We start from the raw sequence: 26,633 nt of genomic DNA, 5'->3' as shown, positions 1-26,633 counted from the left end.
CCTAATGAATACAAACAGTGCTTGTAGACACGCACATACTGAACATAGTTTATGGCATCTACGTGTTTCTGTTCTGTAGCGTTCAACGTTCCCAGGTCTTCCCACCGAGGGTTCTGGGGAAGGGACGTTGTTGCTCTGGATTCCCCACCCCATACAATCCTGTTTATGAGTACCCATACAGCAGATGTCCCAGTGGACAGATCCATCCAGTGTACAGGAGTACAGGAGCAGGATGCTGCATTATCCACTCAACTCACATACGTCCTTTCCACAGATGCGCATGAACATGGCAATAGCTTTGGGGAATCTTGATTGGTTTGTTCATATTAAGTAAGTAGAACAAAGAAGACAGTAAAAGGAGAGATAAACAAGCAAACAACTCTTTCAAATCAAACACGCATCATGATATACAAGGTTTTAGTATCTCCAGGTATACAGCGCTCTTTAATGCCAGACATAAAGGATTGGCAGGGTTTGGTTGTATTCCAGCAATTATTCCTGCCCTTATCCGGGTCTTGATTTGAAAACTGTGTTTTGCAAGGCTGAGCTCAGTTTGGAAAATTCTGTCAGAGCAGTGATCCTTAGGAGGACTGGGGAAATGGCTCCGGCATCACCCCACTGTACCCACTGTTCCCACTAGTAATCCTTGCCAGGAAGAGCCACTGTCACTGATGGGTGTAAACGATGCCAGTCTCGTACCTGGACGCACTGAAGGTGCAACAGAAGTGGGTTCACCATTTGCAGAGCTGCGTTCACTCTCTGACCACACTCACTAAAGAGATAGCGTTGTTTCCTGTGAACAGTGTGTGTGGAACCATCTCAGAGCCTCCAGATGAGTTCTTAGGACTACACAAGAACAACGAATTCCCAAGACAGTAGCGCTGGGCTTCCCAGCTGTGCTGTGTGGGTTGCGGGAACAGGGGCCAGCAGAGCAGACGACCCAGGCCTCTGTGCACCTCACCCTTTAGCTTTCCTATAGTGTGGTTTTGCATAGAGCTCATTTGAAACATGAACTCTCTGTTGGTTTTCTCTCTCAGGAACCCTGTCAGTAGTTTAGTATTCAACGCTCTCATTTATCCCCTCTACTGAGACCATCTGTTTAAATCATCCTTTTTAGAATATTGTTTTCCAGAATTAGCATTTTTAAAAAAAAAACAATTCATTCCTATTTTGATCATCATTTAATTTCTTCCCCCATGAGTCCTCACAGATGTTAGAATGAGCAATCATAACTTAGGCTTTTTCATTACTGTGAGGCATAAATTGTCTGGGCCTGGGAATTGGCACATAAAGGCCCTGAGTGCTCTTCCACGGTGCCACTCCCTCCTATTTGTGCAGATCCTTCCTGGCACACTGCTCTCCCATCCCTGGCTTGAGCATCACTCTCTGCTAGGACATTATGAATTCAGGAACGCAAGTAAATAATTCTGCTTTATATCTCACCTGCCTTTCATCCTATCCTTCCGTCTCCCTTTTACTTCGACAGTGTGCATGTATGTTTTAGTGCATCTATTATGCTGTGTCATGTTTATTACATTCTTTTCCCCTAGCTGACTTGAAGGTTTTAGATGAAAAAACTTCTGTCCATTCTAACGCCGCCACATTGACTGTAGTAACTGGCAACGATAGCATAGTGATTAAAAAAAAATCTATTCCTTTATTAAAACAAGTTTATTAACCAGTTATATGAGACGATGCATTATCAAGGTGCCAGGAGTAGAGGAGATGAAGACAGAGGCTTTGCTCACTATGTATACATAGTATGATAGGAGAAACATATATGACATCAACCAGCAAAACTAATGTAGTATGACTGAATTAGGGAACAGACTGCATTGGTTAGAGGCAACCCAGAATAAATGATGAAGCTGAGAAAATCAGGACCGACCACATTAGGTCACCCACCTTTGGCCAGTTTCTCCTAATAGGGCCCACATCAGACAGACCACCTCCACATGCAAAATATACAGACCCTCCCCTCCCCCCCAGGCTCTGTTTTCTTCTGTATTCTTTTTTTCTCTGTCTGGTTCATATCCTGTTTCTGAAGGAGCGAATCTAAAGGAAGCATGGACCATGTTTTGTTTTCTGGCTTACTTTTGTACTGAGGTCAACTCTTTGATCATAGCTGTTAGCCAATGATCTCATGCCTGCTTGTTTGTTGTTGTTGTTGTTGTTGTTTGTTTGCTTTAACTCATGTTTTTTATGGGGTCAGAAAATGCAGAATGTTTGTCAGGGCATTTGCTTCTTTTAAACATGGTCAATTGTGATCTAATTCTTAGGTTTTGGGTTTACATTTTCAATTCACGGCATTTATGAATTCTTCCTTTATATTGTAGATTCCGTTATTTATCTGTATTCTTAGCTTGATGTTGTGAGTTCGACCATTTTCTAACCTTTGGGGTTTCATTGTTTTGGTTTTGAGAGTTCTCACTCTGTCACACAGGCCCTGGTGCTCCCAAGATCTGTCTCCTGGGAGGTAGATGTGGCCTCATTTTGCTTTGATGCTTTTGTATTGGGGTAGCAATTGAGGTTGGATAAAAGGAAATAAACGGAAAGACGCTTCAAATTGGTGTGGAATATGAAAAGTACCGTTTTTGAAAGCAGTATTAAAAGCCACATTCTCATCTTCCTTTTTCTTGCTCTTGACCTCACGGCAGTAAAGCTTACACGACCACGGTAGACACACACAGTGGTGTTCATTCATTCTGTAAAGGGCACAGATGAGTATATAGGTCTATCAGGGATGTGCAGACTCCCTAAGGGAGGTGTGCTGAGTGAGTCTAGTCTTTTTTTCCAGGCTTGAAGAACACAGATACTTTCTTTTTTAATGATTCCACCTTGTGAAGTGTGTCACAGTGAAGGCTGGAGGCAAGTGATGCCTCTGATGGCCCATGCTGGGGCTCTGATTTAATCATCAGGAGAGAATCCCGGATGTCTCCTAACATTCAAGAAACCCACGGAAATCTCCATTAGACTAAATTCTGAGTCTTTCAAAGCCTTTGATATCCTCAGCTTTTCGATCGTTGTCTTTACAGGGCTGTTTATAATATTAAAGCAACCAACAGCACAGGTGTGCGTTGTCACCCCTTGTGTGCTGGGGGCAGCACTGGTCCTACTGCACATTTTTATGGTGTTAGTCCTACCCAGATCACAGCCGGAGAGTGGCTGCCCTCTCCCACATTGCCGGTCTCACAGCCATCTCCAAACAGGGTCGTTAATTTAGCCTTGGGGAAAGGGTAACAAAATAGGTTCATCCAAACGGGTTAAGAACGCCATGCTAAAAAACAATTTGTCTAAAGAGCCACTGGTTTTCTAAACACATAAGCCACAAATTGTCAGAAGTGTTTATGGAAATAACCCCAGTGAGTACATTAGACACTTCCCCTGGCCGCTACAATCATGGCTCCCAAGGATAATGTCTTAAGGGTGTTGTTTTAATGACAACTCCAGAGGGTCCTGCTTCACCTGCTGTCAGTCAGTGACAGAAGAGGGCTTCTGATCTGGAGACAGAATTTCGCTTTATGTGCGGATCTCTTACATCCGGACAGTCTTCTCTGTTTTGAGATGATTTAAGCTTAGAGTTATGAAGCAGAGCAACATCTTTCAATCAAAGTTCCAAACTGTCTCCACTGCCAGGAATACAAGGAAGTTGCAGTAAATAATTTGCAAGAATATACAAATAAGTATTTAAGTTACATACACGTGTGAAGGCATTTGCTTTCTGGAAATTTTCTCTGAGAAGGTGAAATAAGAGAAAAGAAGGAAGGAATCCGAGAGGCTTGCCACCAGCCTGACAAAAGCCTGTCGGCTGTCCACCCCACAAAATTAATAAAATGTTTTTTGTTGTTGTTGTTGTTTTAAAGAAAAGAGAGTAGGTAGGAAAGTTGAATTTTCACAGCAAAACCATTCGCATACTGTCTAAACTTTGAGTCTCTTTGTTGCCTCGTCCAGGTTTGTCCACAGGTGTATCTATCCTATCTAGAAAGTGCTGGCACATTGTAGGCCCTCTGTCCGCATTCATTATGGAAATAAACCTACACTTTGAGAAGCATCATACCAGGCTTCCTGTAAATGTGCACCGATGTAATCTTGCTGTCCCAGGCCTTCTCATTCACCATCTGCTGTCTTCATGAGCATCCCTGCTTTCCCACAGCTTCCATAAAAATGCCCCGTGAAGAGGGTGACTGAGAACCACACAAATCTCTTTTCTCGCGATTCTGGAAGTCAAATTGCTGGCTAGGTGGCAGCCCCTCTGAAACTCACAAGCAAGAGTTCTCTCTTGCATTTTCCTACTTCTGGTGGCATCTTTGACTGTTGGAGGTGTAGCTGTCCTGCTGGGTTGGGGGAACTAATGATTTCATTTTCATCTGACTATATCTGTAAGGATCCCGTTTCCAAAAAGATTATATTCTAAGGGACTTCAGCACATCTGAGTGGAAAAGGGCATAGGTGTCAGACCTGGAGCAGAATGAATGTGTTTCCTCTGAGTGATGTTCTTCCCTTCCAGATCATAAGCCAGCTTATCATATGACATAAAATTTGGGGTTTTTAGGTTTAATTACATTCAACAGAGTCACTTGGACTCCCTAAGTCTGGCTTTTCTCCTGTGGAATAAAAGAATTCCTGTCGTCCAGCAGTGGGAGGTCCTGAAGATAGCATATGACTCTCTTGTGCTCAGTCTCAGTGTGTGCACAAATTTTCCTCATGGCTCAGTCCATTCCTCTGTCTCCACAGCTAATAATAGGGTTTCTAATCATCAACATATTAAAATAAATAAGGATATGCATACATTAATTATTTTGATCTGGCAATTCCATGGTATAACATCCATGTTGTATATGAAAGCATGCAGGTTTTGTTAAATAAAAAAATAATATGAAGAGAATGTGATCCTGACATATTCCATGGGATTTTTAGTTATCTCAGTATTTGGATTTTAGTGCAATGTTATTTAAAGAGGAATACTACTTTACCTAATGAAAGCTATGTTAGATTTAAGTTGTTAAAATCTCTATACAGTGTCAATAAGCTCTTTTGATTACTTTGGATTAGTTTATCTTTTCAGTGTTATGAGCGATGCATTTCTATTGGCATGTTACAACAGTGCATATCCACAGTGCGCAGCCAGCTCTTTCAATACATGTATCTATATAGGATGCAATTATCCATTGACTATAAATAGCATTTCCATAAGTATTTGTTATTTCTTTGTCTTGGAACCCTTTAGTGCTTTTATTTTTATTCTTTATAAAATATTAAATGTTTTCGTGCCCTTTAACCACCTTTATTTTCTGCACAATAAGTACTCTTTTCATTTATTTGATAGTTGATTTTTTTTTTAATTTAAGACATATTCTTAAAAATGAAACCCAAGGTATGGAGGGTTACATGTTCGGACTTTTGTGATCATAATGTAACAGTACCTGTGTGAAATCCAGGAAACCAAAGCTCAAGGGATTCAAGGAAATGAGGAATTAAATTCTGCTGTTAATTCCAAAAATAACTGGCAACTCTCCAGAAGTTTGCTTCAACAGCCATTACAGAAACATTTAAAATCTACTCTACCGCGCCTAGGAAAAAAAAAAATGAATGTAAGAAAGGAAATCAAAAGGCCCTTTTGCCAACTCTGGGATTCAGTATTTTTTGAGCCGGCAAGGCTCCAAAGATTCTGGTCCTCAACAGCCTCAGGATCCAGGATGTTTTGTTGGTTTCACAGGGGTGCTGCTGCCCTGGGCTTCACTGACCCGCTTCTTTCTCTTCCAGCTTCCTCCATCCTCAAAAGAGAGAAACGGCTGAGGACAAAGAATGTGCATTTCAGCTGTGTCACCGTGTACTACTTCACCAGGAGACAGGGCTTCACCAGCGTGCCCAGCCAGGGGGGCAGCACTCTGGGCATGTCCAGTCGTCACAACAGTGTGCGCCAGTACACCCTGGGCGAGTTTGCAAGGGAGCAGGAACGGCTGCACCGGGAGATGCTGAGAGAACACCTCAGGGAGGAGAAGCTCAACTCTCTAAAGCTAAAGGTGAAACTTTACTTCATTTTTTTTTTTTTTTTTGCAAAAATCTTATATTCTCACATCCTCTGAGCTAACCATTTTCATTCACAGGCCAGACTGTGTTTTGCATGCCCTTTGTCCACAGGGTCTTTTCCTTCTGTTTCCATTCTTTTCTTTCTTCTTTTTATAAAGGAGTAAATATACTGTATTCATGGGGTGCTTATCTGACATTTTTCATCCATTCTATGAATACTTACTATTGGCTATTGCTACATCATACACACCTTTATAAGAGTGTGCTTGGACTGGGGCCAGCAGGAAACTACACACAGTTATGGTTTCCTGTCTATGGGAACTTGCATTTCAGTAGGAGAGAAAAATATCAATCAAGTGGTCAAAGGAAATTGAATTGAAATTTCATTCAGGGCTATGCAAGAAAGTTGTAAGCTGTTATGGCAGTCTTTGACGGGAAACAGATGTGGAGAGGAAGTCAAGAAATGTGCCTGAGAGAAGTGACAGGAAGATCTGAGATATTGGCTAGGCACAGAAGATGGCATGGGGTGTCTGCTGGACCTGAGGCAGGGGAGTTACACGAAGGAGGCTCAGGTGCCACGTTAACGTGTTTGTCTCTCTTCATCCTCAGGGACTCAGAAGCTATCCGAAGTCTTAAGCACAGGTTGGAGCTGTTATGACAGTCACGTATTTATGTGATAAGAGTTTGAGGGTGTAGAAGGCCATGGTAAGAGAGAAGCGGTGTCCTCTCGGACCAGGAAAGGGGCTCTTAGAGCTGGCCCAGAGAGAGGCGAGTGTGGGCTAAATCGGACTGAACATAAGGAGAGGAAAAGAAATGTTCAAGAGGAGACTGGAACCTAGCAGAGAAGAAGGGCAGTGCTGAGTAGGAAGCTGAATTTACAAGCACAGAGGGATAGTTGGAAACCACGGGGGTCTGGCTGTAGGACGAATGGCTGGAGGTGGTATACTATTGCTTGCCTGCTGTGACATGGCCAAAAATCGTAGGGAAAACTACATGTTGTGGTGAGGGTAGACTTTCGGTATGGGAATTCGAGGACTTTTATGTGGTCAAAAGGTATGGGGACAGCATCTAAGTTGGAGAAAAACAAAATGCAGAAAATGCCTTGATCTATCATTGAGTTATGTCATGTGAAGACAGTAAGTTAAACTGAGCTGGACATAAATCAGTCCCCATGAAGTTCACATTCCTTTTATCAATATCTTTGGCAAGTTTCACTAAAAATTTTTTCTCATGCTTGTTTTTGTCTTTCTGACTGATTTTTGTGTACTTAAATTCGATAATAATTATTAACTTTGCTTCTGAATTCCAGCCTTTCTCTGAAAACTAACTCCCTTTCCTCTCCAGAGATGACATCATTCTCCAAGTTCAAATATTAGTAAGTCAGTGGTAATGGCTGTCAATCACTAGGTGATTTTTTTTGCTAAGCATTTTGTACGTATGATCGAATGAATTCTCACAAAGGCTCAATGGGATAAAATCATCAGAACATAGCTGAGATTAAAAAAAAAAAAAAGTCCACAGGCAGCACAAAACACTCACCAAGTAGAAAACTAGTTGATAATATTTTGGTCCTTCTTATTATTAAATTAATTGATTACCAAGTATAGAAACAGGGAAGACACCCTGTTCTTTTTTCAGGACTTGGTGGTGTGTGCAATAGATTCTCACAGCTAAGCAGCTGTAAACATCTGAGAGCCAGAAGACTTACAATGATGGCCGTGCATGCGTTTCTTTGAAGGAACCACAAGCTGCAGCAGCCTTCCCTTCGTGAGGCGGAGAGCTACTCTCATGCTGCAATTCTTAACACCTCCTTCTGTAGATGAACACGATAAAGTGGTCCCACATTAGCTCAGAATGGAGTATGATAAAGGGTTCTTTATTTAGGGGTAGACTCACAGATCACAGTCTTCTGCAGGAGCAGGAAACAGAAACCAGATCCAGCAGGACAGAGAGAGAGAGGGAGACGGAGAGGGAGGGAGAGAGAGAGAACCCTGTGGAGCTCTGTGCAGGCTTTACATATGCATTTATAGTACAAGAGACCACGCCCAAGTGGGCTGGCTTTTTAAGGCTATTGGCTGAAGGAGTTCCCACTGCATCTTTTCACACTACTTTCTGGCAAGCAGAACAAGAAAAATAGAAATGAGAAAAGCACCCTTGGTGACCATTGTGCTTAGGGGAAGGTGTGAACAAGCCAGCGGGTGTCGTGCCAGCAGGTGTCATCCTTAGGGTTTCATTCTCCTGTTGAAAATGTCTGGCCTTGCCGGGTGGTGGTGGTGCACACCTTTAATCCCAGCACTTGGGAGGCAGAGGCAGGCGGATCTCTGTGAGTTCGAGACCAGCCTGGTCTACAAGAGCTAGTTCCAGGACAGGCTCCAAAACCACAGAGAAACCCTGTCTCAAAAAACAAAAAAAAAAAAAAAACAAAAGAAAAAAGAAAATGTCTGGCCTTTCCTTTGGTTGTAAACATATGGCATTTGGTGATCATCCCCTCTTCCAAATGAAGGCGAAGCTAACGGGATTCTACAGTGGACTTAGTACATATGTACTCAGAAACACATGTTACATGAAGCCTAAACCTGACAGCATATATATCATTAGAGATATATTATAAAGATATATATAATATATATAGATATATTATAAAGTATATGAGAGGGAAAGTCTCTATGTTTTCACTGAAGTTCTTCTAGCATTAATTTTTATGTTTAAAAAAGTCATAAATTATACTTTGTCTAAGGTTTAATTATCCCCAAACTTGAATTAACTAGCCCAAAATGATAGCTGTGCCAAAAATTTCACTCATACTAGGAATCTTTCTTTTTAACACATTTGTTTCCAAGGATAAATTCCCTTGTGGGGGAAATGTGGCAGAACTGTCTCGGTGGCTTTGGGTGGGAGCATCAGAGAAACCTTCCTTGCTGGAGAAGGGTGGTCCAAAGAGGAGAGAAAGGATTGTTAATGATAAGCTTTGCTGCTGGGCTCGGTGACACACACCCGTGTTCCTAGCACTCCAGAGGCAGAAGCAGGCTTGTCGGCTCCAAGTGGAGTAGGGCTATTAATAAAGCCTTGTTGAGACAGGAGTGGGGGAGGGAGAGGAGGAGAGAGAGAAACAGAGTCCAGATGGATTTTTTTTTTTTCCCTGAGATGGTTTTCTGGGAGTGTCAGTAAACTCCCCGCAGAGTAGCGACAGACAATGTCTGGCACTATGAACCTTCCCCAAACCCTCATGTCGGAGTCACAGTAACACACTGGGCTTTCACTCTCCTTATTTGAAAAGTCAGTGACATTATGCAGCATTGATTAAGTCCTCATACACAATGCCTCTGAATTTCCCAGGGCATCTGCTGAGTTCTAGTTATACATGCTTCTAGAAGTTTCCTTAAAATAACAAATTGGAAATAAATCAAGAATGGAAATTTAGGTTTTGATTATAAAATTGCTTTTAATTTGGTCATTCATTTCCTGTGTTATGAGTTACATAGATGTCAATAAATTATATAGATATAGACAGAGACTTGTAGGACAAATCTAATTTATTGGGGGGTTTCAAGTATGTCTTTCTTGTTGGCACCATGGATGTTTCACACATTGACCATAAATAAGTAATGGAGAAAACTAATTGAATAAAACGCGTGTTTCTAGGAGAAATAAGTAGCTTTAGGTTTCTAAATTACAGAGTACAGTTTTCCCTTTCCTGTCAAGCCCATTCAGATGTCACACACTTCATGGTAATCAATACAGTCATTGTAATACTATGCTCCTTTGCAAATTAAGTGCTTAGATTTAGTAATCTGCAGCACACGGTGGAACAATTGCATTGGCCTTTCTTCCCATCTCTCTTGTTTCTGGGAAAGGCATTCAGCGGCTGTTTTGCCGGTTCCACAGAGTCTTGTTGTCCTAGCTGCCTCTGTTTTCATCCTCGAGGACTCTACTGCATTATTCTGAGAAACCAGGTGTAGCTTGTGCATATGTGACCTTCCTTCCCTTGCCAGTGTTTCTACAATCAAATCGTTCTTCCTTTACTTCCCGAGGTCAAAGCTCCAGTCTTCCACTTTTGGTTACCATCTCCTGAATTACATACCCATCTCAATTTCTTCTGTGTCTTCATGGTTCGTGCTTGGTTACTGGCTCCTCTTTCCAAACTTGAAGCAAAGAGAGTAGCTAGCTTTTAATTATGAAACCCCTAAAAAAAAAAAAAATATCTACAACAGTCTTATTCACTCAAGATCTCTGAGTGCTGAGTTCTCTGGTCATTCAGTGGCTTACCCACGCAATCTTCCCCATCACCTCCAGGTCAGCTCTCTACTTCTCTTCAACAGTCTTGGGATTAATGATCCAGGGAAAGAATTTAGATGTTCTTAGAAATACATGAAATACATCCACCTGGAAGGGATGGGTGAAATATCTCTCAAACCCCATAATTTCAACGTTTTTAGCTTTGGTTTTAATTTTCTTCCTTATGCTGCAGCTTCTCTTTAGATATTGTTTATTGTGTCGGTCGTGGTGCTTCTGAGAGCTAATTACTGTACAGAACCTCCCTGTTAAGCTCTGCAGAGATTGCTTCAGAACATACGAAGTAGCAAGGCTCTTATAATGCATCTTAAACAGAGGCATGTTTCAGCACCAAATGGAAAACATTGCTGTGCCAAGTACCTGCTCTGTCTTGTGCACATATACACAGCCTATTTTGACAAGGACAGAGAAAATTTACCTAAGCAAAGTGATAGAGACTGACAGGGTGGGTTTCTACCCTGTGTGTGTGTGTGATGTATTTAAGAATATGTTCTTTCAAAATATTGCAGTATTTTAGCTGACAGGGAACAATTAAGCATGTGTAATCAAATCTTTAGGGTCTTCCTGTACAAGAAATGTTACTTTTTGGATCTAGGAAAAATACTGTATTTTATGTGGGGTGCACCCAGTGATGTTGCTCACTGGAACGAATTCTGTTTTCATTCTTCCCCGCTTCTCAAAATTAGCTAGGAAGGGAATAGTGAAGCTTCAGAACTTGTTAACCACGAGCAATGATAACTATGTCTTCACAGTGTCAAATGCTTTTAAGTATTTACCAGCATGCTTCTGGATGCATCTTGGCTTATGATTTGCCACAGGAAGAGACAATATTGACCTAAGCCAGAAGGAAGGATGCATTTTAGAAAAGATATGTTTTGTATGTTGACACTCTTCTTTCTGGTGACTTTCGTGGTAATGTGGATTCCAAAGACATCTTATGGTTTTAGATGACTTATTTATTGACCAGGAAGGCTTTATTATGTTGCATAAGCACTCACTGAAGTGATTAAATTGGTTTTAATTTGCAACCTGAAGGTCATAGTAAATGAATTGAAGAACTATATATAAATATATATAAATATAAAATTGACTCAGTATCAAAGTGCTATGAATGTTTTTCTTCAATTTGCCAAATACCTTATGAACTGGGTCATCCTTCTTAATTCAGACCACACAACTAGGAATTCTTTCATTCCATGCATGTCTTGTACATGCCAAACTAAATTACCTAACTCTGGTTACCCAGAGTACATCACTTCATTAAAATAGTGTCTTCCATCTTCACAGCTTTAAGGGGGAGCTCTTCCTTCCACAGAGAAACCTACTACCCTATCCCATACCTTCCACCCCACATCTGCACTGTGGAACACAAGATGTATTTATTTTCTGAACTCCTAATGAATACAAACAGTGCTTGTAGACACGCACATACTGAACATAGTTTATGGCATCTACGTGTTTCTGTTCTGTAGCGTTCAACGTTCCCAGGTCTTCCCACCGAGGGTTCTGGGGAAGGGACGTTGTTGCTCTGGATTCCCCACCCCATACAATCCTGTTTATGAGTACCCATACAGCAGATGTCCCAGTGGACAGATCCATCCAGTGTACAGGAGTACAGGAGCAGGATGCTGCATTATCCACTCAACTCACATACGTCCTTTCCACAGATGCGCATGAACATGGCAATAGCTTTGGGGAATCTTGATTGGTTTGTTCATATTAAGTAAGTAGAACAAAGAAGACAGTAAAAGGAGAGATAAACAAGCAAACAACTCTTTCAAATCAAACACGCATCATGATATACAAGGTTTTAGTATCTCCAGGTATACAGCGCTCTTTAATGCCAGACATAAAGGATTGGCAGGGTTTGGTTGTATTCCAGCAATTATTCCTGCCCTTATCCGGGTCTTGATTTGAAAACTGTGTTTTGCAAGGCTGAGCTCAGTTTGGAAAATTCTGTCAGAGCAGTGATCCTTAGGAGGACTGGGGAAATGGCTCCGGCATCACCCCACTGTACCCACTGTTCCCACTAGTAATCCTTGCCAGGAAGAGCCACTGTCACTGATGGGTGTAAACGATGCCAGTCTCGTACCTGGACGCACTGAAGGTGCAACAGAAGTGGGTTCACCATTTGCAGAGCTGCGTTCACTCTCTGACCACACTCACTAAAGAGATAGCGTTGTTTCCTGTGAACAGTGTGTGTGGAACCATCTCAGAGCCTCCAGATGAGTTCTTAGGACTACACAAGAACAACGAATTCCCAAGACAGTAGCGCTGGGCTTCCCAGCTGTGCTGTGTGGGTTGCGGGAACAGGGGCCAGCAGAGCAGACGACCCAGGCCTCTGTGCACCTCACCCTTTAGCTTTCCTATAGTGTGGTTTTGCATAGAGCTCATTTGAAACATGAACTCTCTGTTGGTTTTCTCTCTCAGGAACCCTGTCAGTAGTTTAGTATTCAACGCTCTCATTTATCCCCTCTACTGAGACCATCTGTTTAAATCATCCTTTTTAGAATATTGTTTTCCAGAATTAGCATTTTTAAAAAAAAAACAATTCATTCCTATTTTGATCATCATTTAATTTCTTCCCCCATGAGTCCTCACAGATGTTAGAATGAGCAATCATAACTTAGGCTTTTTCATTACTGTGAGGCATAAATTGTCTGGGCCTGGGAATTGGCACATAAAGGCCCTGAGTGCTCTTCCACGGTGCCACTCCCTCCTATTTGTGCAGATCCTTCCTGGCACACTGCTCTCCCATCCCTGGCTTGAGCATCACTCTCTGCTAGGACATTATGAATTCAGGAACGCAAGTAAATAATTCTGCTTTATATCTCACCTGCCTTTCATCCTATCCTTCCGTCTCCCTTTTACTTCGACAGTGTGCATGTATGTTTTAGTGCATCTATTATGCTGTGTCATGTTTATTACATTCTTTTCCCCTAGCTGACTTGAAGGTTTTAGATGAAAAAACTTCTGTCCATTCTAACGCCGCCACATTGACTGTAGTAACTGGCAACGATAGCATAGTGATTAAAAAAAAATCTATTCCTTTATTAAAACAAGTTTATTAACCAGTTATATGAGACGATGCATTATCAAGGTGCCAGGAGTAGAGGAGATGAAGACAGAGGCTTTGCTCACTATGTATACATAGTATGATAGGAGAAACATATATGACATCAACCAGCAAAACTAATGTAGTATGACTGAATTAGGGAACAGACTGCATTGGTTAGAGGCAACCCAGAATAAATGATGAAGCTGAGAAAATCAGGACCGACCACATTAGGTCACCCACCTTTGGCCAGTTTCTCCTAATAGGGCCCACATCAGATAGACCACCTCCACATGCAAAATATACAGACCCTCCCCTCCCCCCCAGGCTCTGTTTTCTTCTGTATTCTTTTTTTCTCTGTCTGGTTCATATCCTGTTTCTGAAGGAGCGAATCTAAAGGAAGCATGGACCATGTTTTGTTTTCTGGCTTACTTTTGTACTGAGGTCAACTCTTTGATCATAGCTGTTAGCCAATGATCTCATGCCTGCTTGTTTGTTGTTGTTAGTTAGTTTGTTTAGTTTGTTTTTAAACTCTTCTGTAAACATATTCTAACATTACTCTAAAAGATTTTCTCTCTAAACTAGTCTTGACCATCTGGAAAGATTTTGGAGTCGAATAACCCCCCAGGTTGATTGTGAATAACATCAGTCATTCAACTAGACTTGGACAAACCACTTTTTACAAGCACCAATTGTCCCAAGTATAAAATAATTACTATGTTGTCCGTGAATTGAGATAATTATGAAATTCCATATTTGATGCTGAACATGCAGCAGCTCAGCTCACTCTCAGGAGCAGCATCCTTAATATGCTGGACGGCAGTTGGTGCTGTAGAATAGGAATTTTCAGTCATCTTCCCACTGTAATCTTCATGTGTTAGTGATTTTCTAAGGACGAGAACATTCTATTGCTAGACAAAGCATTTAGGTGCTTTATTGAAGTGATCTTATTTTTCGGTTTTCTTTTTAACATTTGAATTCATCCATATTTTCATCATTTCTTCTCACCATACCCATTTTGCATTGAATCGGTGGTTTGGTGTGCTCGCTGACACCAATAATTTTAACCGTACATTTCCTAGAGCACAGTGCATTCATTAACCTACATATTGTCCAGCTTATTGGAATCATGGACTCAACCCATGTCTTGGTTATAAACAGTGAAATTGAATGGAAATAAATGGCAATTAAAGGTGAAGATTCCCCTACTGCCTTAGACGTGATGAGTAATCGTCCTGTAATTTGATATGATGATTTTTCTCTTACATTATATATTTTTTAATTTGTATGTATTTATCTGCATCATACTGCCTGGACCATAAAATGCATTGGCAGTAAGTAGACTATATCTGCTTTTGGAATGAGGTAAAATAAAGTTGAAAGGCTGCTGCTGATTGTACACCCATGCATGTACATGCAGAAGTGAATGGGCTTAGTGGGTTTAAGAGAAAAAGGCAGAAGGATTACATCAAGTTGGAAAGGGAAAGGTCTCAAGATAGAGAAGGAATTGGAGAGGCAAGGATGGTGATGGATATGTTCAAAACCTATTATATACACGGAAATATCAATAATTTTAAATCATCAATATGAAACTCTCAATAATAAAAAAAAAGTAAGCTGTGGGGAAACAAAAATTTAAATCAACAATTAAGATGGAAGAAAAAAAGAAATTGAATGTTATTTTTTCTCTGAGCACCCTGAATTTGACTCAAAGATTGTAAAACCACCCTCTGATTCTCACGCTACTGTGTCATGTGTCTCTGGTGTGTCTCGATGTGCAAAATGACCTCCTGAAATGACTTACTAATACCAATCAGTGGGTCCACATTTGTAAAATTGAAATGCTTGGATTCTATCATTCTATTATTCTAAGGCAGGGTGTAGTGCTTTTATTCCCACAGTGAGTGTGAACGCATTTACACAGTTGCTCAAGAGGAAAGTCCCATGCTCACAGTTGTCAGTGACAGAACTCAGGCCACGTTTTACAGTACAAGCAGTATGAACTTTGCAGTGTATCTTGTGGTACACTTATTATTTTTAGTGTTGTTCTGCAGTACAGAGTTGGACAATGCAAGTCTGCTGTCCAATAATAACTATTTCCCCCTAATTATGGACTCCTTCTATAAAGATGAGAGCAAAATGCCTCATGTCTCTAGAGTATTTTCACTGTCTAATGGATGAGTTGTCAAGATCATCAGGCATAGTAATCGCCATAATTAATGAAATTTGGAAGGCAATAAATTAAATAATTAAAAATACCTTTCATATTTAGAACTCACATGGTTTATTTCTTATGAAGTTTCTGCTTTTGTTACTGGGCTGCCGCCGCCCCCCCCCCACACACACAATATCTTGCTCATGATTGAGGAAAACTTCTAAATGTTTTGTATGTAGGAAACACTCGGTATTTTTATAATAATAGCAAATGAAATATATACGCAAGGCTTACTGGTGGATGAGATTAATATAGAAAAGAAATATAAGTAGGCACAGCCATCTTGAGTAGCCAAGGAAAGAGTGCGCACAAGAGCTGTTGCGTGGATGGCAAACCTTTGGTCTGGGATTTGCACACACTCCTGTGAGAACCCGGTTTATTGTCTCAGTGGCGGACTGATGAGTCCTTGCCAGCACTAATCTATGTCCTTGTTCTACTGAGAGCATGCTGACCTGGCTCATTATGTCTATCAAGCGTCTCTTCTTGGAGTGTTCTGGGTAATAACCGGTGTTTGTGACCCAGGCAGCACAGTGCAACCCTGGGTCCTGAACGTGCACTTTGCTGGGGCCTGGAAGACAGACATCTTATTCCAAGGACATGATGTTTGCTGAGTAAGGTAGTCATGGCTCCCACTGAGATGCTGTCAGCTCTGATGCAGGGCACATTTCCTCTGATATCAGAGATGTCACCATGAGCTGAGTGTAAAGACAGCTTACAGGCAGCGCTGTCTTGTAACCTCTGCTCGGTTCACACTCTGGCCTCTCAAGCTGTAACTGCTGTCACTGACGTAAGGAGGTGAAGAGTTGCATTCAGCCATTGTCTGTGAGCAGAGCTTTTTAAAAAGCCAACTGTTTTGACATCGCTGTTCCCTTTCCTCTGACTTCTGTGGTTGCAGACTCGGTGCGCGACAGCTCAGCTCATCCTCACCCACACTGAAGTGGGGATTTTGGCTTCTGCCCAAATGACATCCTTGTTTTACTTCCTTCTGCCCCCAGATGACGAAGAATGGCACAGTGGAGTCTGAAGAAGCGAGCACTCTGACAGTCGATGACATTTCCGACGACGATATTGATTTAGACAACACAGAAGTAGACGAATACTTCTTCCTACAACCCCTGCCCACAAAAAAACGGAGAGCCCTGCTGCGTGCCTCTGGAGTGAAGAAGATTGACGTGGAAGAAAAACACGAGCTGCGAGCCATCCGCCTGTCTCGGGAAGACTGTGGCTGCGACTGCAGAGTGTTCTGTGATCCGGAAACATGTACCTGCAGCCTGGCAGGCATTAAGTGTCAGGTAAGGATTGGCATTTCAGAGCATCTGAAGAAGCGATGTCCCATGTTGGGTATATTGGTTTTTTTTTTTTCTTTAACCTGGAGAAGAATTGGGCTGGGGAGGAAAGACACATAATTCAAGGGCAAAAAAAAAAAAAAAAAAAAAAAAAATTCAAGGGCATTCATAAAACTCTCATTCATACTGTGTATAATGTAAATGGAAACTCAAACTTCAGCTGAGTTTGTTGAGGCATTTCCTCCCAGATTCTTTAACCTGGAGAAGAATTGGGCTGGGGAGGAAAGACACATAATTCAAGGGCAAAAAAAAAAAAAAAAAAAAAAAACAATTCAAGGGCATTCATAAAACTCTCATGCATACTGTGTATAATGTAAATGGAAACTCAAACTTCAGCTGAGTTTGTTGAGGCATTTCCTCCCAGATTCTGTCGTTAGTTACATCAGCTTATGTTAGCTTTTTTCTTACATGGGAGAGGACACCATCTTCTCCACTTGAATGCGTACTTTCTGGTCCATACATGGGATATAAAGTAATAATTCATCACCAGTGATATGGACTGCTGGAGAAGTCCCTGGTCAGACAGACCTTAACAGACTAAACTGCATTCTTCCCTTGTCTGGAGTAGGGTTTCCTAGGGAACCCTGAGCTCAGTGTCATTTCTACATTGAACAGGTTGAGATGCTGTCAAACTCACAGTGGAACCTCTGTGAACACACTTCTGTAAACAAGGTTTACTGGGGCCCAGCCCTGTGTTTATCCGTTACTTGTGATCAGTTTTATTCTTCAAAGTACTGAGACGACATAACTGCAAAACCCCAAATGGTCTCATGCGTATTCAATGAAAAAGCTACCATGCACAACATTGACTCAGGACTGCTAAGGTTTCCTTAACAAGAACAGATGTCTGTCTTATTGTGACACCAAGATTGGCTTGAGGAATGTGAGGAACAAGTGAGCAAGAGAGGACTTTTGCTCTCTGGGAATATCCTCCTGAACAGTGAAAAGTCTGTCTCGTTCCACAGAGCCTCAGACTTGACTTATGTGAACAATAGTGGGAAACAGCCTCATGAGCCTCACCTGCTGATTTCACTGTTTAAAACCTCAAAGTTAAGCCTGATGAAAAAATAAAAAAGCAATAGCTTACCAATTTCTGGTCAAGGTGATTCTCTGCTCCTGTCCACCTACATTTCAGTGGAGCCCTGTGATTGTGTACTTGCTCTTACTTAATGCAGGAATAGCTTTATTCGTTTATGTAAGCAGCTGAGAGCAAAGGACTGTTTTCTTCCACTCAGCTGATGAAGACACATTTGCCTTTTCCATTCCCTCCCTCGGTTTCCTTTCTCTGTTGAGTATGGTGCCTCGCAGACACAATCGGCGAGTGCTCTACCCCTACTAAGCATATATTTGAAAACTATATTCTTGCAAGAAAGGGTTTTACTAAGTTGCCTGGGCTGCTCTTCAGCTTACAGGCCTTCCGATTCCCTGCTGTTGCATTTATTGGCACAAGGTAAATCCATCTGAGTTGGGCTTCTAGTCTTAAGTGAGAAGCAGGTCAAGGGATGTGCATCCATGTGTCAAGGGTGTATTCTGACTTTCCGTTGGGCATCCAGCTCACAGACAACATCACAGAGATCTATTATTCATTACGAAATCTTGGTCTTAGCTTTAGCTTTGTCTAACTAGCGCTTATAACTTAACTAACCCATATTTTTAAATTCGTGTGGTCCAGTTACCGCTCCTCAGGACAGCATGTCCAACTTGCTCCAAGTTTGCTGGCAGGTCCCGCACACATAGATTCCTCCTCCTCTTCCTCTCTCTCCTTGGCAGTCCTGCCCATTCTCTCCTGCCTAGCTATTGACCATTTGGCTTTTTATTACACCATTCACAGCAACACATCTTCACACAGTGCACAAATAGTCTGCAACACAAGGACCCGTTGAGAAGACAAAGCAGTGAGACTATAGCAGGGTGGCATTGTGTGGCCCCGGGTAGTGTCATCCCAGATACCTGGAGTAGTGAAGGTCATCTCGTTAGATGCAAAGGAACGAACGTAGTGGCTTGGCGGTCCTGTCATGGATGTTAAATTAGACTAGCAGCCTAAAGAAGAACAGTCTATGTGTTACTTAAAAGTGGGTGGACACGTTGGAATGCAACGGAAGGGAACCAGGGCTGTGAAATGGGAACAAAAAGAAATGGAAAAAGAGAAGGAAAAAAAAGTAGAGAGTGGAAAATAAGAAAGCCCTGGAGGACGCAATGGAATTTAAATTCTCACTTATACCCTCAGCCCACCGCTCTTTTAAACATGCATTTAAAACCCGCTCATTGAAAAGTCTTCACTCTCCCTGCTCATTTTTTGCTTGCAGCTTATTCATCATCGGCTGTGGCACAAGCAGAGCTCGAGTGCATTACCTAATTCAGAGGAGTTGTTAGAAAGCCCTTGATTTTATTTGGTCTGTAATAATTCCATGGCGCTAATCCCTGTTCTTCCTCCCAAGGTGGATCGTATGTCTTTCCCGTGCGGCTGCACTAAAGAAGGCTGTAGCAACACAGCAGGTAGAATTGAATTTAATCCTATCCGTGTCCGGACTCATTTCTTGCACACAATCATGAAACTTGAACTCGAGAAAAATCGTGAGCAGCAAATCCCCACGCTGAACGGCTGCCACGGTGAGATAAGCCCCCACGGTACTTCCATGGGCCCCGTCGCACACTCGGTAGAATACTCCATCGCAGACAATTTCGAGATCGAAACGGAACCCCAGGCTGCCGTGCTGCACCTGCAGGAGGAGCTGGATTGCCACGGAGAGGAGGAGGAAGAGGAGGAGGATGGAAGCAGCTTCTGCAGCGGAGTCACTGACTCCAGCACACAAAGCCTGGCCCCCAGTGAATCGGATGAGGAAGAAGAGGAGGAGGAGGAGGAAGAGGAAGAGGAGGAAGAAGATGACGATGAGGACAAGGGAGACGGCTTTGTAGAAGGGCTGGGAGCCCATGCCGAAGTCGTCCCTCTTCCTTCTGTTCTTTGTTACTCAGATGGCACCGCAGTTCATGAAAGCCACACAAAGAACGCTTCGTTCTACGCTAGCTCTTCAACCCTGTACTACCAAATAGATAGCCACATCCCAGGAACTCCTAGCCAGATCTCTGACAGCTATTCGGAAAGAGATACTGTCAAAAACGGTGCCCTGTCGTTGGTGCCTTACGCCATGACCCCAGAGCGATTCGTTGACTATGCCAGACAAGCGGAAGAGGCCTACGGGGCCTCCCACTACCCAGCTGCCAACCCTTCTGTCATTGTTTGCTGCCCCACTTCTGAAAATGATAGTGGGGTGCCCTGTAACACCTTATACCCCGAACACAGGCCCAGTCTTCCCCAAGTGGAATTTCACTCATACTTGAAAGGCCCTTCCCAGGAAGGGTTCGTCTCCGCGTTGAACGGCGGGGACGGCCACATTTCCGAGAATCCAGCGGAGAATTCTCTGAGCCTTGCCGAAAAGAGCCGCCTACACGAGGAGTGCATTAGGTCCCCCGTGGTGGAGACGGTCCCCGTTTAGTTGCTTAGATTATTCTGTTAGAGCACCGAGTCTTCTATTTAAGGCACTGTATTGCATTTCCTGGGCTCGTTTGTTTAACCGGAAGACCAAGAAAATGTGGACTGTGATGACCTCCAGACACCATTTCTTTTTCTCCTTCCTAGCTTCCCAACTCTGGCGTGACACAAATAAAACACAGTCGCTATGGGGATTTTAAACGATTTTGAACTGTTTTTGATAGAAAAATGCTGAATTTAAAAAAAAAAAAAACGCATCTCTCACAGTTGCCTACCTTTCAAACTGGGCGAAACCTGCTGAGCTGTGCAGACCATAGCTCCACGTCTTAGATTGTCGGGCCTGTGCAAGATTGTTAACTAAGACTAGAAAAATAATCAGATTTAAAGACCTAATTTTCGATATATCTGAAGATGGTGGTGACTTTTTCATGTAAAAGTAATGATTGTCAGAAAAAAAAAAAAGATTGAATCGTTTCTTGTGTATTTTCTTTCTGGTAGTTTAGAAGTCACGCTTTGAAGAAAATGAACAGTGGGCTCACTGAAGCTGCCGTTGCGTTAGCTAGCACCACAGAGCATGCCCACGAGGACTGCACCTGGAATCCGCCCACGTTTTTATGATCCTGACTAAGCAGATTTGCAGATACTTTCTTAAGGATGACATAGGCCTATTTTTGCTATGTGGGACAAATGAGTCTATATGTATATATGCGCAGGTCCTTCCGCAGTTCTCTCTAAAGTTCAGAGTCAGGACAATCCTCTGGTGAGGGTCCAGTTCGCTGCCCTCCCCTCGGCCGAGAGAGATGGAATTGCCTTTCTTTTTTAAACAGTGTCATCTTGTTTATTAGCTTTGACTGCACCTTTAAACTCCACCCCCCTCCGTCAAAATGCACTTTAGTGCCCCTTCCCGGTACCTCGCGTGGGGTGGGGGTCTCAGAACGCTTTGAAATCAAAACTTTTTACTCATAAAACAGTCGACTATTATGAGGATCATATAAACAGGTAGAGGATCCTTCCAGTGGCGTGAAGGAAAATGGCCTGTTTTTCTTCACCGCTCCGAGGACCTAACTCCGTAACACAGAGGAGGCTGGGGGAAAAAAAAAACCAGACGAGCACAGCCTCAGAAACCAATCTATTCTACACCGTGATCAACCCATCTCTACAAAAGCAAAACCATGTCATGAGACTTCCACTTAGCCGCTAGCTGATTGAAGGCAGGCCTGCACTCACGCACTCATGAGGCCTGACTTTCCTGAAGCGTTTTTTCTTGGTCTTGCCGAGGACAGTTAGTCCCACAGTCCATAATGCATTGCAAAGGCAGCAACCTCGTGTTCTCTTGCTTAGTAAAGAGAAAGCATAGAAAAGAAACACACACTCACGTTCTCCTGCTTAGTAAAGACAAAGGACACATGCCCTGCCTTCCACTGGATTGCCTGCTTGGTGCCCGGGAGGACTCTGAGCAACCTCTTTTCCTGTGAGCTCACATAACTATAGCACAAGCGCCAGCGTCCCCCCAACGCAATGATTATGCTGAGCCCATTTCCCAGCTTTGACATCCTATTGCTTTGACATCATTTTACGTGTTTTACGACTATTTAAGATGGAGACATGCCCTGCTATGTAGTAGCTACATCCCTAATGTTTTCTATGCCTCCTAGACTTGGGCATTTTGATATCTTACAGATTTCAATTCCTCATAACTTATTTCATTTGCCCAGATGTCGATGGGCTTTGGAGTCCTCCCGTGAGACGTTTCTCTTTAAACTTGATATGGTGAAAGGGTGTTTGCTTATGGAGTTGGTTCCTGCCCACCTCTCCAACTCCTCAAGGCCAAACCAACCCTAATTATTACTGACATTAGAAAGTCGTAGTGGGGGCAGGCGGTTTCTTGTGTTGGATTGGTGGGGCTGCTGGGATGGACGCATGCTCTGACTGTGCTCGTATGACCAGAGTTACCTGTAGTGTTGCCTTTCGTAGTGTTTGATCTCTAGCCTCCCTGACCCCCGCCTACGCAATCTAAAGAGCAGGGACTCAGAGGAAATGACAATAGGCTATTGTTGTTTGTTCAAACATGGAAGGAATCCCATGTTCCGTGTGTGCTTGACCATTCCAACCACTGGAGGTATGGACTGGTGAGGCACTCTCGGGCTGTTTTAGGACAGAGAGCAGGGAGGCACAGGGCAACCCTGACTAGGGTGGAGTTGAGGGGGGTCATGGCAGTCCAATCCCTCAACCCTTAGATATACATATTTCAGTCCAGCTTTGTTTTTACAAGACTTGGGTCCTGCCTTTGTGTATTTGGCTGGGCTTCTCTTCTGCAGCTTTATTTTTAAGTGTCCCAAAAGGACACTTCAAACACAGAACTGCCTTCCTCTCTCTATTCAGTGGGGATAGAAAGTCTCACTCTGCTAAGGATAATCACCTTTCGAAGCATGAGAGCCGCCATTCCAATATTTCACATACCTAAGTCATCCACAGACATCTCTTGCAAATCATACTAGGTACAGGCTACCTATTTTAACAACAAATAAAACTCTACATACTTTTATCTGTGCTGCACACACACACAGAACACACATGTCCCATACCCTAGAGTGGGACAGATTTGAGCCAGTAGCTAGTAAGGAGTACCGGATAGTTTGTTCCTACAGAACCATCAGGTTGCAGTTGATATAAAAATACAGAAGAAAAATTTGAAAGCAATTGATAGAAAATACTGGGTTAAAGTTACAAATAATACTAGTGAGGAATTATCTCCTGTGTCTTCCTTTCCCAGTAAAAGTTGAGAATACAATGATTCTTCTGGATCATTTTTCCCATTAATAGACTTTGTCTTTGATAAAAACTGCCCCCGTGTGAGGCCAGTGCTAGAGTTCTTTCTGTTTCCCTAGGGGAGAATACAGCTGTGTCGAGCCTCTTTAAGTCTTTGCACTGAGGCACAATGATAAGACCTACAGCTGTTGCATTGCATGGTGTATCTAACCAATCAGAGTCTGTGTGCACGGCTCCCAAGCCATGCATTATCAATGGCAAAGCCCAATGCTGCAGACCCTATTGTTTGTCATTGATAAAAAGAAATCAAAGGCCATTTTAAGTTCCCCCCATCAATTATTTAAAATACAATTGTCTCTTTTCTTTTAGTAGTATTGAAGAATAGACTTTTTTGAAAACCAGTCTTTGTGAGGGAATCACGTTTTTCTGATCATGTCATGCCAAGCACATATACAATATCCAACATTTCCTCAAGGGATGAAATTTGTGTAATCATATGACCCAGCAGTACCATCTCCCCTGGCATGCTCTTACACAAATACAACATCTTATAGCATCAGCTATAGAAATGTGCCACAATTCTCAAGGCACGCAGAGGTTATACTGATTACCTTCTAGGCAAAATTTTGATTAAGATTTCATTAAACACGAAATGTACCATAATTTATTTCCTAATCGGTACCTCACTTTTTAATTGTTACCTTGTACAAGTTCTTAAGGACTTAGTGTTGATCCTCAGAATGTGTTCAATATCTGCTTATTTTTCGCTTTTAACAAATATTTATTGAATACCTCCGATGTTGTAACAGCTGACTTGGCAGCAAAAACAGCAGGGGAACTGGCAATTTGGAAGGGTGAGGACAACAGAGGGTAGCATGAGGTAGTCAAGCCTGGCCAGATCCTTTGACATGGAATCCTCCAGTGTCCCATGGGAAACATCGTCACCAGCTCTTCTCATTCAGCCCAAAAGGCTTCTAAAAGGAGCTGCTTTTCTCTCTAGTCATGGAGCTTACTACATCCTCCTGAAACTTGGGAAGTAAATTTGGATTCAGGGAGAAGATATTCAGAGAGTTGTTTCTTGGATGCAGAGCTAGCTAAGGAAATGTCGGCTGTATGCCAGTAAAGTCCCAGCAGATTTGATTCCTACAGAACCCAGAGAAGGACCTCTTACTCATTTTATAAACGGATGATTTAAATGGTAGAACCCTGTGCCAAAAGCATTGCCTAGAAGCAGGTAGAAAATGAGGGAGGTCAGCTGTGGCTACAGTCCAGTGCAGTTTACGGTCACTGTCGTCGACATAGAAGACGGCAATTGTAAGTGGGAGCACCTTTATGCTTCCACGGTCAGAACGACTGTAATGTGAAATTGTAACTATTTGTTGTATTGTGGCCATGGCCAATACCCAAAGTGCAAGGCTGGCTCCCTTTTTTACTCCTAATGTGAGCCTGAATTTTCTTGTATCCTTTCCCAAGAACCGTGAGCTTGTGCTGGAAGCGCCCAGCTGTCCCGACTTCGCACCAGCTCTTTGGCTCATCAGCCATGCTCTGTGGCAGGACGGAATTGAACGGACTGAGAACCACGGTTTGAAGGCTCACTACAGTTTTGAAAGGGACAGGATAGGGGTTCCGACGGAATGTGAGTTTGGAACTGACAGTGTCTGCTAAGAACTGTCGATACATTTGTCTCCGGAGAGTTGGGCCAGGGTTAGTGAACTCGAGAGTCATAAGTGGTAGGCCCTCCAAAACCAGGGAAGTCACTGCTGATGCTGCTGACCTCAGAGCCCAGTTGGTAGTCCCATTCGCTGGCCAGCATCCAAAGCAGTCGTGGTTCATCCTCTAAAACAGAACACCGACCTCCAGCCATCCGAAGAAAGTCTCTAAACACACATGCACGCACGCACACTAAATGTTAAATGATTAAACAGCTAACGTTATTGACAAAAGTGAGGTTTATTTGGAACCTTAGCAAACGTGGCTCTGAATCAGTCTTTCGTAAGCTTTGCCAGTTCCTTCCGTGCCAGTACATCTCAAGCCAGACTAGGAGACCCAATGTCTTCTAAACAGCATGGGTGTCTCTCTCTTTTGTTGCTCGCCAGAAACTTAAACCTGAAAGCTTGGTACTGCCTGGGTGTTCTGGTAGTCCGTCGTAGGGCAAGTCTAACTGTATGCTCTTGTCTGCCGTGGGGTCATAGAAAGTCAGATAAAGTGTGGACCCCGAGGAGAGAGTAGCAATGAGCTCCCGAGCCCAAAACCAGTATCTTTGTCAGCATTGTGTTTACGGGATTTTTAAAAAAAATTTCTCCTTAGGAGCTGGAACGTTAGTGCGTGCAGGGATTTGTTACGTGTGGGAATAGAAATCACCCCGAAGGTTTTACGTCCTGCCAGTTGCTGTTTTCTTTCCTTCCCACTGGCCTTCGCTTTGCAGGACTACTGCTTGGCATCTGACCCTTCATGCTTGCTTACATTTTAAGAAAAGACAGTTTTATTGTTATTTTACTCCATCTCTCACAGAAGCTGGCAGGACCAGCCTTGTCAGGGAGGATGACCTAGGTCATTTTAAGCAGCCTTCCTGCTCAGCAGGCTTGCTGCAGTTCCCCCAGACTCCCTCATTAGCATACTGATAGCTTAGTCAGTTCAAAATGAAGTTTTCTTCACGTGTGCAAGGTCGTCTACGTATTTTTAAGGATAATGTATATTGATTAGAAAGGTCTATGAGGAGATAAATTGGGTAGAAATCAGCCTTGCTTTTGTCAAAATTGGTTTACATGACTATTGATTTCTAGTTGGAGTATTAAATTAGCTTCACAGTTAAATGTCTTATTTCTTTTTAACTCTTTCCATTTTTTTTATTTTATTTTGGTCTGGCTTGTAATGAACCTGAAAGTTATATATTAATGAGTTCTTGGAAGAAAACTGAACTTTTAAGGTGTTTCTTTAAAGATTATCTAGAAAATTCTATCTATACCAAGCCTTACTGAGTAGGAAATGAGACTCCTTACCCTCCTGTCTGAGTCATGTGCCCCTAAAGAGTTTGATTCTTACCACTCTGCTGGAGAGATATCAAGAGGGAATTTGTAGCACATTTTATCCAGTATTGCTTTGCTCTTTTTCATGTTAAACACCCATTTTTCCTCCCTTTTCTTAGAAATGCTATCAGTATTGAAAACAAATTCAAAGACCTATGTAAATTATGAAAGTATTTAAATATGAAGAAGAGAAAATGCTCAATTTTAAATCTGAATTGCCCTAAAGAGGAAAAAAAATATCTAAAACTTGGGAATATATTGTTGCCCTTAAAAAAAATAGTGTTTGTACTTGAGTACTGAAATGGTACCCAAGTGATATCTGGGCTTGATAGATTTTAAATTTTAATAGCTAGAAAAGTCATCTTGGTTTTCTTTTTTTTTTCTTTTTTCTTTTTCTTTTTCTTTTTTT

The 26,633-nt window shown here is 42.4% G+C and overlaps 1 protein-coding gene across 1 annotated transcript; it reads left to right on the top strand.

Moving 5' to 3' along the window:
- The first annotated feature begins 5,696 nt into the window (after window positions 1-5,696).
- Window positions 5,697-26,627, top strand: Csrnp3 (cysteine and serine rich nuclear protein 3). The gene is made up of 3 exons (XM_050121958.1): window positions 5,697-6,023; window positions 16,589-16,885; window positions 19,378-26,627. The coding sequence occupies exons 1-3, from the start codon at window positions 5,697-5,699 to the stop codon at window positions 20,431-20,433; spliced, it is 1,680 nt and encodes a 559-aa protein (XP_049977915.1). The 3' UTR covers window positions 20,434-26,627.
- Window positions 26,628-26,633: the final 6 nt, after the last annotated feature.

Source organism: Alexandromys fortis, unplaced genomic scaffold (genome assembly GCF_014885135.2).
Source record: "Alexandromys fortis isolate MF-2015 unplaced genomic scaffold, M_Fortis_MF-2015_v1.1 scaffold_8_9099976_23576923, whole genome shotgun sequence".
Lineage (NCBI taxonomy): Eukaryota > Metazoa > Chordata > Mammalia > Rodentia > Cricetidae > Alexandromys > Alexandromys fortis.
Note: the sequence above shows the minus strand (reverse complement) of the source record. Positions and strands in the feature narration are given on the sequence as shown.